Source organism: Plectropomus leopardus, chromosome 4, assembly GCF_026936395.1.
Source record: "Plectropomus leopardus strain MGB_pleo_1.0 chromosome 4, ASM2693639v1, whole genome shotgun sequence".
NCBI classification, from domain to species: Eukaryota; Metazoa; Chordata; class Actinopteri; order Perciformes; family Serranidae; genus Plectropomus; species Plectropomus leopardus.
Genome location: NC_142179.1, coordinates 7,020,903 through 7,031,731, shown reverse-complemented (window position 1 = coordinate 7,031,731; position 10,829 = coordinate 7,020,903). Strand labels below are relative to the sequence as shown.

At 38.9% G+C, this 10,829-nt stretch overlaps 2 protein-coding genes across 4 annotated transcripts in view; one reads left to right on the top strand and one right to left on the bottom strand.

Annotated features, from left to right (window-relative positions):
* Window positions 1–1,191: 1,191 nt before the first annotated feature.
* LOC148189693 (heat shock protein beta-1) lies at window positions 1,192–5,957 on the bottom strand. Its single transcript, XM_088076446.1, has 4 exons — window positions 5,371–5,957; window positions 3,802–3,865; window positions 3,216–3,336; window positions 1,192–1,832 (listed from the first exon to the last, which is right to left on the bottom strand). The coding sequence occupies exons 1-4, from the start codon at window positions 5,726–5,728 to the stop codon at window positions 1,353–1,355; spliced, it is 1,023 nt and encodes a 340-aa protein (XP_087932572.1). The 5' UTR covers window positions 5,729–5,957; the 3' UTR covers window positions 1,192–1,352.
* Window positions 5,417–10,829, top strand: part of LOC121944421 (coiled-coil domain-containing protein 60-like) — an 81,329-nt gene continuing 75,916 nt past the window's right edge. For all 3 annotated transcript variants that reach the window (XM_042488205.2, XM_088076445.1, XM_088076444.1), the window contains exon 1: window positions 5,417–5,529. In XM_042488205.2, the coding sequence (XP_042344139.2) occupies window positions 5,486–5,529 (44 nt within the window). In that variant the 5' untranslated portion in view covers window positions 5,417–5,485. The remainder of the gene's footprint in view (window positions 5,530–10,829) is intronic.

Below are 10,829 nucleotides of genomic sequence, written 5' to 3'. Positions count from 1 at the left end.
ACTAATGCACAGCTGTGTAAACTTATAGCACCTGGTTAATGTCGAAACTTGTTAGCAGAAACAGCATGATAATTAATCACTTTTTAAATGTCGCCCTCACGTGTTTTCAGAGGTGTTTGCAAATGTGATTATTATCTTTCATGAGCTGTTGCAAATTCACACATTCGTTCATAGATTGAGAGGAAGTTAACACTTTGAAACTTGGATTTACGTCAGTTTTCTTGTATTGTGTTGAAATGCCTTTGACAACCTATTTAACCACTAAAACATAAGCCAATTGGTTTTGACTTCTTTCGAAAACTGCAACGAGGAACTTGCCAAGAAATATTCCTCAAATTACAGGGAATGAATAAAAGGTGACAAGAAAATGACCTGAGATAAGTTTGAAAAAAGAGGCAAATTATACAATTTTCATCCTTAAATGTTATGAGTATAATTATCATATACATACATTTAAGATTATGCTACAAAAATGTAAACATATTGGGATTTTTCTTCCTATTTTCTTGGTTTTCTTTTTTTTCTATTTTAGGTAATTTCCTGCTAATTTTGGGGCCATTTCTTTTCAAGATGCTCATTGCTTTCTACCCAAGCTTTAAAAAAAGGCAAACCTATTTGCTCAGGTTTTAAGGGGTTAAACCCTTGAACCCTGAGCATATTGGTTTGATTTCTTTCAAAGACATCGGAAAAAAGGCAATGAGCAGCTTGGCAAGAAATGTCGAGCAAATTGCATGAAAAAATTAAATAGCCAGGGAAATAATTCCTAAAGAACTACACTTAGAATTATTCTAATAATAAATTTAGAATTATTTTACAGAATTATTTAAATTTCTGATAGGTTATTTTTTTCAGGTCAGTTTCCATCTTTTTTTAACTTTCGCTTTTTTCCACTTATTGATTTTAATTTGTGTTTTTACAGATTTACACAGTGTCGATACACAATACACACCTATTTTCACACGACTGTTAAATACATTTGACAAACAAGGCAAACAAGACAAAACAGGACCAAATGGACGAGACAGACTGCACAAGACCAGGCTAATGTTCATATACTTTTCTTGTACTTTTACGTAATTTCTTGCTAATTTGGGGTCATTTCTTCTAAACATGCTCCTTACCTGCTTTCCGTGTTTTTGAAAGACTTAAAACAGTTAGAGCATGTAGAAATAATGAGTAACACTAACACCATTTATCATTTTTACATGCTATTGCTTTATTGGAGCTCCAAAGACAGCATGGTTACATGTTGCTATTACATCTAATGCATGTGTAGAAGTGCAAGCTATGCAGGCTGTTTCAGTGTTTTGTCATGATGTGATGTGTGCAAGACTTTGGCCACATTTGTGTTTCTACTCGGTTTCTTCTTGTTTTATGTCGGGAGCCTCCAGCTCCTGGCTCGGGACCTCGCTCTGTGGACTCTTGCCCGGCTCTGGCTCCTCAGGGTGGGTGATCTCCTCAGCAGCCTCCCCTGAGCCGGCCATTACCTGGATCTCTCCATCCGCAGCTGGTTCTTTGTGTTCCGGCTCTTTGGACTTCTCTGCGTCCTGGTCTTCGTGCTGCTTTGGCAAATCTGGAAGGTTGTCTGGGTTTTCGCCATCTGCAGCCGCTGAAGGGTGGGTCTCTCCAGCTGGCTTTTCGTGGGTCTCCTCCTCTTGTTCGCTCCTCTCTTCTTTCTGAGGCCCAGCTGTGGTGCTGCCAGGGTCGGCCTGATCGCCACAGACCTCTTGTTGAGACTCTACAGCTTCATCCTCTGGTGCTCTGCAGCTTTCTGGTTCTGCATCAGGGGCTTCTCCTTCCTCCTGTTTTTCTCCACTCACCTCCACCTCCACCTGCATTCATGCATAAATATTTAAAATAATGTCAGCAGTGATGTGAAATGAGCGGTTATGATGAAGGTTAGCTCGCTCAGTTTTCGGGCTCCGAATCAGCGTGCGAGTCCTCTCGAGAAAGATGTTGAATTGGATGCAATCAGCAGATATTGTTCAGAACTTGTGAAGAAAATCAGCTGATTTTAAGGAATGGTTTTACATTTAGCAGAGATTTTTTCTTTTTAAGAGTTTTAAGAGCCATCGATACCACTGGCTACTGTTGGTATTTATGGAAACATCCACAAAACCTCACATCCTTTGACACTGAGGGGGAAAACATAACATTCGCTACCATGCTGAAGAGTTGCTGTTTGGTTTTCTGCACATGAAGTAAACTGGAAAATCCAAAGTTGAAGGGTTGTTTTTTGACCTAGTTTTTTTTCATTTTTGTGCTTTTTTTCCCCCAAGCTTTACAAAAGACACCAACTTCTAAGCATTAAAATCGTCCTGCACACCAAAACATTTCTCAATTTTGAAAAGACACTTCACTAAACATAGATATTCATAACTTATCAAAACAAGGCCAGTACATTAAAAAAATGTGACTCATTCTCAGCTTCTATTAATTCACATTACTGTCCTCCTGGATGTTTTTTCTAAATCAGCTTACTTCAGGCACCAGAGGAAGGATTCCTGTTTTCAGCTGTGCCATTAAAGACTTTGATACATTTGATACATTTAAGTTTGTTATAAAAAAAGTTTCAGTTTGGTATTTGTACTTAATTTTATTATCTTCATAATTTTGGTTTAACCATTTTTCTTTGAGTGTGTAAAGTCACTTTGTTCTTCTGTAGCCTGTGACAAATTGTATGATTTAGTCCAATGGTCATAACTTTTCTAGGATGTCTAGATCTATGGTTACTCTCATTTGACTCCACCCACGTGCAAAGACTTATTTGATTGGATGTCTGTAAGCCAATCACAGTGTTCCACATCATTTAAACTGGACTTCAGTACAGCGACGGCCCCTTTTTTCAACAAGCATGGCTGACTGTGAGGTGTGGAGGGAAGGTAAGCCACGTTTTAATCTGTTAATTATACTGTTGAATTACACAGTTTGTGTTTTAACTGTTTTTACAGTCAACGTGAGAAGTTAGGTTACTTATATATGTCAAAATATGAAAGATTTCTAGCTTTTACTCTTGACATTTTTAAAACAATCAGACCATTGGTGTGGACGGGGCATTTAAGTGTCTGAATGGACTGAGCAAACAATTCTATCGTTCCACATTTTCACATTATTGATCCAGAAATCCAACTCATATTAATCTTATCAGCCAAAGTAAGTGCAAACTTAATGAAATTATTCTTTTAAATGTAAATAAACATCCCAGGTGTGATCACCTTTATGGGAATGATGATGGCTGCAGGAACTGAGGTTTCGGAAACTGGAGCTTCCACAGTCAGGATACCGTCAACAGACAGCGTGGATACGATTTTAGTCGCATCGATTTCAGCTGGGAGCCTAAAAAAGACGGGATCCTGTTTACAATGTTATCAGAATCAGAAATACTTTATTGATCCTCAGGGAGAAATAGTGGTTCATTAAAGTCGCTTTAATAGAGAATTATACTAAGTAGAAATAAATACAAACAAAGTAAAAAGTTAAATAAAACTAATTAAAATAAGCAAAATTCCTCCAATGGTTACACCTTCTTTGCAATTTTTATTTAATTATTTTTATTGGCGATCATTTAGATAAAATACCAATACAGATAATTGACAAAATGCCAAATATTGGCCCAAATATTAAGCCAGTCTAATAATCTGTCCACCCCTACAAAAATCTTAAATTAAAAATAAAAAAATCAATTTAAATTACAGATTATTATGCAACAAATTGGGAAAAAAAGCCAAAGAGGGGTGAATACTTTTGCAAGGCACTGTGTGTCATCATCTGCGGGTCAACGTCAGTGTTTAGTCTGCACACCTGTATTTCCTCGTAAAATATCTGGAAATAAATCCATGCTCGTCTGGCCTCTCCTCGTGTTTCCCTGGGGATGGATGACAGTTTATGGAGGAAGAATGTGAGGACACACAGCTGAATCAAGCAACACAGAGAAAACCGCTCAACACGGAAATTAATTTCTGCCACTGAGCTGTGATTTCCCCGAGCACATTATTTAAGCAGCTTTCTAATTTTGTTACATTCAGCTCCCCTTTTCATCAGCGTTTCGTTTTAAGGGCTTTATTCTGTGAACTGTGAGAGAAGTCTATTTAGATAACTCTATTGCTCTTTGAGATAATGATATCAGATAATGAATTAAGAGCAGAAACTATCCTGCGTGTAAAAGTTCTGAGTTAACCCTTTAACACCTAGATCAGCTTCAGGTTTCTTATGCTGCATTCAGACACCTTTCACAAGCGTTTAAACCTCTGAAACCCGAGAAAATGAGTTTGATTTATTTCAAAAACATGGAAAAAAACACAAGGATCAACTTGGCAAGAAATGTGTAATGAGGATTATTAGCTGTAATCGAAACATGAGGGAAAAATGTCCATAAAACTATATTCATAATTTTCATAAATCTTTGAAACCATATGAATGTCACTTGATGTCAACTGGGTTGAGACAGATTAACAGGTATTCACACCTTCGATCCCTAAGTTGTTTTCTTTTGAAAACATTGGAAAAAGCAATAAGCAACTTGACAAGAACTGTTCTGAAAACCACAGGAAATTAGTAAATTTGAAAAACAAGTTAAGAAAAAAAAAACTGGGGAAAAGCATCTAAAAAAAAAATTTATTGTATTTTTTTTATTTTACTGTATTGTAGTTAAAATTATTTTCCATAATTAATTTATTTTGAAACATTTTTCAGGTAATCTCCCTGTTTCTTTGCCATTTTTTTCCGCTAATTTTTGGGGAATATTCTTGTACTTTTTGCTTTTTTCTTTTGCTAACTTCTGAGTTACTTCTTATTTGAAAGATATCAAGCCAATTTGTTCAGATTTTAAAGGGTTAATTATATATTATGTTACAAGCAAAAAAAAACACACCAAAAAATCACCAGAAAAAATAGCACTTTTTTAAGGTAATTTTCTAGGTTGTTTTTCTTTTGTTTGTTTGTTTTTTACTTTAAAAAAAATATTTTCAGGTAATTTTCTTGTAACTTTTTACTTATTTCACGCTATTTTTGGGGGGCATTGGGTTTTTTTTTAAAGGTTGGTCAGCATCTTCCCATGTTTTTTAAAGAAAGCCAATTTGCTAAGGTTTCAAAGGATACATTATATATATAAAATTATGTCTCAAAAAAAGACCTTTTTTTTTTAAATTAACACATTCTTCAAGTCATTTTCACTTTTTAAAAATTATTTTCAGTTCATTTTCTTGTAACTTTTTACTAACTTCTTGCTATTTTTTGTGCCATTTCTTGTTAAACGGCTCGTTGCTGTCTCCCCATGCTTTGGAGGAAATCAAGCCAATTTGCTTGGCAATCACAGGGTTAATAAAGTGAACTTTTAGAGCTGTTTAATTAACAGAACCAAATGCTCTGTACCTCCAATCTCCAGGAATCCGTCTCTGACGCTGAGAGAAATCTCCGAGGGGAAGAAGTGAGACACATCCAGGCTGACCCTCCACTTGTACTGCTCCTTGCTAATCTTCTGGCCGGGATGATGCATCGACTCAGAGATGTAGGGCACAAACAGTGGAGCGGGTATGTACCCCGGCCAGGAGCAGGCTGCCAGACTCCTCTGGAGCCGCTCCACTTCCATCCACCGAGGGTCCCCTGGCTCCAGGAAAGGCGGCAGTCCAACATCGTGATTGAAAAGCCTGCTGGACTGCCACCATTTCCTCAGGGGGTACCAGGGGACACCCCCCGCACATGACGGCTCTGTTTTGGCCTGTTCGCTCATGATTGGAGAAATAAAAACACACAAAAAAAATCCTATAGAGACAATAAAAAACTGGCAGCCTTTTTTTTATGACGGTAAGTAACTTTTGGACTCTCGGGGTTGAGTCTGTGAAATTTAAGCAATTAAAATCTCCTTAATGAGTGAGGGAATGCAAAGGGTGGTGAGACAGAGGAGTCTCAGAGGGCCTTTATATCCTGCTCCTGTCAGTTTTAGCACTTATTAAGCACTCATGCCGATCCCATGAGAAGGGTGTGTGGGCATGGGGTGATGGGTGCGGAGGGGAGGGGAGGCCATTACCTCTCGCTGGCCTGAAGAAGGCGGCAGACTAATTAGTTGTATTTATAACTTTTAAGGGCGTGATGGCAAATAGCGGGCAGTTGGCTGCTTTGTGTTTGAACTGGTGCATCTGTTGCCCGAAAGATGTTCTTCTCACATCCCAGTGAACTCTATTCTGTCACTGGTGACTACAGCGTTGTCATGAGCCAGTGATGGCGTGTCTCACCCCTCGAAGGACACACAGCGGTTTGTCTGGAGCACGAAATACCTCCGCTCGAGGCCGAGGAGGACACAAAATGACCTTTTTCTTTGTGCTGTCTGAAACGTTTGGGCAGCATGTGTGTGTATTGAGTGCACAAAGCTCGCTTCTGCTCCATTTTTCTTTCGCCCAGCAGTTTCAACAGGATTATTATTGTTCCCTCTTTTATCAAGTGTGACAGACTTGTCAGTGTTTCATTTTTAGAGCCGTGTGCCCTGAGATCTTGGCATACTGTCCACTGGAGCACAAAACAGATTGAACAGATGTTTCTGACACTTTGTGTGATGCCTCACCCACAGATTCTGTCTGTAGGATATGCTGTGAGAGGTTAAATTGGGTTTCGCTGCTGCTGCCGGAGTCGCCTGAAAAATTGGTTCCTCTGTTTCAACCATCAATAGAGACTTCCATGCTGCTCACATTAAAGGCACACATGCCCACGGTGCACCGAGATCGTCACGCTACTCATCAGAACTAGTTGGAAACACTGATAATGAAAGGTGAAACTTTTTGACGAGATGCCACAGTGACAAATTATTCTAAAATATCTCATTTTTTCATAAATATGAGTTTTACCCTTTTCCACAATTAAATAAGGCTGTTTATTTATAGATTTTACTGATTTCGTTAAAGAAATGATTAAAACTGCAATAACTGATTATTTTCAATAATTTAATAATGATAGTTTGCTGATTTTTAACTAGGTTTTTATCAGAATAATGTGAGCAGTATGCATAAATGAACTGTGATAAACTAAAATCAAACGGCAAAACTAAACCAGAATGTGTCTGAGTTGCATTTTTCTCTCCTCAGATGTTTTCGGAAACAAATTGTAGCTTCCCATTTAACTGTAATACAAGATCGTTTGTTTCCAGCGGGACGCCATTGTGTCAAACTGATGAGTTTATATTACGTCACCTATCAGTGGGAGTGCTTCTTGATCTGGTGTGGCGCAGTGCATTCTGGTAGTTGTAGGTTCTCTGTCATATTGATGAGGTGGAGCGATTCTTACCAGATTGATTAGGAATCAAGTGACACCGAAAAACTGGATGGGACTAGCATAAAATGGACATTTCCGTAAAGGGAAGAGTCACGGTTACTCACAAAACCCATTTTCATTCAGATATCTTGAGGTCAGGGGTCAAGGGACACCTGTGAAATGACAATGCCGTTTTTCCATCGCCAAAATTTTACCTAACTTTGGGGTGTTTGCTTGCCCCCTTCCTTTCTAGGATGACATGGTTGGTACCACTGAAATCCTCAGGTCTTCTAGTTTCAGCTGGTACCAGTATCATCACACTAGCTTTAAAAGCCAGTCTTACACTCCCTCTTACACACAGAAATGTCAGCTGGCGATTTACATGATTTTAGAAAATAACGCATCATGTTCGGACCTTTATTGAATCGTATTTAACAAGTAAATGCAGACAACCCTACTATGTAGATATGTTTATATCTATGCAGAAATGAGCAGCTCATTCTAAGGTAACAAAAAAAACACAATAATTCTTATTTTCAGGTTATTGTACACCAAAGAAAACTTACTTATTATATTCCACTGAACCTTTAATCCTTTAAATCATGTTTTTACCTTTATCTTCCTCTTATTTCATCTTTCTTTTTATTTGTGCTTCGTGAAGTAATTTCTGTCTCAGTAAGTTAATGTGTTTGTAACAGAAAACAACATTTAAAACCCTTTCACATCCAAATACTATCTGATTTCCCTGATTAGGTCCTCTTCTCTGGTTGTTAATTAGTGACAGAGGGTCAACTCAATCCAGCTCATCATGCCTGTCTGTCATGTTTTAACACCTTTTCTTTGTCTGCATAGTAAAATAGATCATTAGTCACAAGGTGATTAGCGTTTCGTTTTTACAATTAGCAGGTTGAGAGTTTTTCCAGGTTGATCTCGGAGCTGCATGGAGTGAAAAGCTGTTATAGAGATGGCGCCTGAAAAGGTAGATTAATAGACTGTGGGAAAATTATTATTGATCCTGCGACATTATCTTGATTTATTAATTTGGATTGATTGCCTCACACTCTCACGGCTCTTATTTTGACAAAGCCGACTATCACAAAAGCTTTGGCTCACTTCAGCCAAGAGAACAATATTTCCAGTGTGACTGACTGTTCCCTAACGTCTATAATCTCACTGGTGAGTGACATAAATCTAAATGAAGAAAACAAGTTAATGTACCGCGCAGAGGCATTCACTGTTTACTCAGTAGTCATGTTTACAGGTTGTAACTCATGAGAGTGAGACAACAGAGGACAATCGATTTTTTTTATGGCAGACATTCTGAATATGAAAAGCACAGATGTAAAAAAGATTCATTTCGGGGACCTGGTATTATGCATGCGTGATTCATTGTCACACTGCCGTGACTAACTGGGACACCGGAGTAGAACAGAGTAATCGTGAACTTCATTAAAAGGCTAACATCTGTGCTTTTCTGACTGTGGCCTTATTTCGACCATAATAATAATGATTTTGACTTGTGATGGCAGAAAATTACACAGGTGCAGTGAGTCACATTCAGGTAGTTGCCTGCTGTCACTGGTGAGGTTTTCAGGGACACTTAATGGAACAGTCATTATAAATGTTCATCCATCCATCCGTTTTCTTCCGCTTATCCAGAGTCGGGTCGCGGGGGCAGCAGCCTAAGCAGGGAAGCCCAGACTTCCCTCTCCCCGGCCACTTCGTCCAGCTCTTCCCTGGGGATCCCGAGGCGTCCCCAGGCCAGCTGAGAGACGTAGTCTCTCCAGCGTGTCCTCGGTCTTCCCCGGTGCCTCCTACCGATGGGACGTGCCCTAAACACCTCACCAGGGAGGCGTCCTGGAGGCATCCTAATTAGATGCCCAAGCCACCTCATCTGGCTCTTCTCAACGCGAAGGAGCAGCGGCTCGACTCCGAGCTCCTCCAGGATGACCGAGCTTCTCACCCTATCTCTAAGGGAGAGCCCAGCCACCCTACGGAGGAAGCTCATTTTGGCCACTTGTACCCGCGATCTTGTTCTTTCGGTCACTACCCAAAGCTCCTGACCATAGGTGAGGGTAGGAACGATGATCGACCGGTAAATCGAGAGCTTTGCCTTTCGGCTCAGCTCCCTCTTCACCTCGACAGATCGGTGCAGAGTCCAAATCATAAATGTTATTAATTGTAAGCCTTCTTCCTGCAATGACAAGTCAAAAAATCAAGTGAAAAAAGCCACTATATAGACCCAAAAAAAAGCAGCAACAACAAACATCTAATGCAATTCTCAATTTATTCTTCATCTGACACAAAAGTTACAAACTTCAACATGATGTCGTCAGGTAGCTGGGGATAGTTGCCTTATGCTGGGTTTGCACTGGATGCAGAAGTGTCTCGATATATTAATTGCCAAGCAGCCGCCCGTCAGCAGTCGCCTGGCAGTTAACACTCGGAGCGCATTTCTCTGCGCTGGTCAGCAGCGATTCTCCTTCTCTGCTCCTCTCCTCTCACACAGAGAGCTCTGTGCCTGCCTCTCTGCTCCTGCTTGCTTGTGTGTCTCTGGGTGTGTGTCTGTGTGTGTGTTCGTCTCTGAGTGCCTGACCGTGCTCTGATTTGGTTACTTTTTTTTTTTTTCTGATGGTGGCGTTAGTCCCATATGTGTTCAAGGACTTTGGGAAGTTTGAAAATCTTACGATTACTTCTATTTTTACAGTTTCTGGCTATGATAAAGGTGTAATTTTGGCAATTTTAAGAAAAGCATGCCTTCCAAACTCATTGGAAAAAATTATTGACAAAATTATTTGACATGCCTTCCTGCTAGCTATCTAAATTTATTTTCCCCTAGCTATTAATTAAAAAATCTAATTTTCTATGAACTAATAAATCATTCAGTTTTTGTATTCCACATAATTACAAGCAGCAGCTAAATCCAACTGTGATGCAGAAAGCATCAGCATAACTAAACTCATGCTTAGGATATCTCTCTAACTGCCATTAACGTTACATTTGCTCGTGTGATTTTATGTGTCTTTAAATCTAGTTACATTTATTAAATTATAACTTAATTTAATGCAGAAAGAACACATTTTCATGGTAGATTTTGAGTTCCCCTCATAGTTTTCGAAAACTGCAATTTTTAGTTTTCGTTTAGGTCACATGGCAAATTTTTTAACCATGAAATGACCAAACTAAAATAAAGCATTACAACTTTTTAAATATTCAGCTGTAGACATAAATAGACAGTGGTGGTCTGCCATGATGCTATTATGTGTCTGTATCACGCTGACAAGTCAAACTTTCATCCACCTGTTAAGTCTTTCACATTAAAGTGGTTGAAATCACAATCTGCATATAATTAGCTGTCAAGTAGCAAACTACAGACTTTAATTTATGATTAACTCAACAAAAAAGGGTCTCAAATGATAATAGCTTAATGGGGCTGCAAGATCTAGGCTATTTTCTGGTTTCGTTTATACTTTGCACATAGGTGTGTCCGCATACTTTTGGCCACAAAGTGTTACTTTTACTGTTGTTTTTTTTATATTTTCTAATTTCGGAAAACATGGTGTTGTTTCTTACATCCACAAAGCTAAACT

What these genes read in the sequence shown, in the direction of transcription:
- LOC148189693 (XM_088076446.1), bottom strand. Translation starts at nt 5,728, where the DNA reads ATGAGCGAACAGGCCAAAACAGAGCCGTCATGTGCGGGGGGTGTCCCC. An exon ending in CGGATTCCTGGAGATTGGAG is followed by an intron (nt 3,866 to 5,370) that starts GTACAGAGCATT and finishes ATCCATCCCCAG; the next exon opens with GGAAACACGAGGAGAGGCCA. An exon ending in CCATCATCATTCCCATAAAG is followed by an intron (nt 1,833 to 3,215) that starts GTGATCACACCT and finishes GCATGAATGCAG; the next exon opens with GTGGAGGTGGAGGTGAGTGG.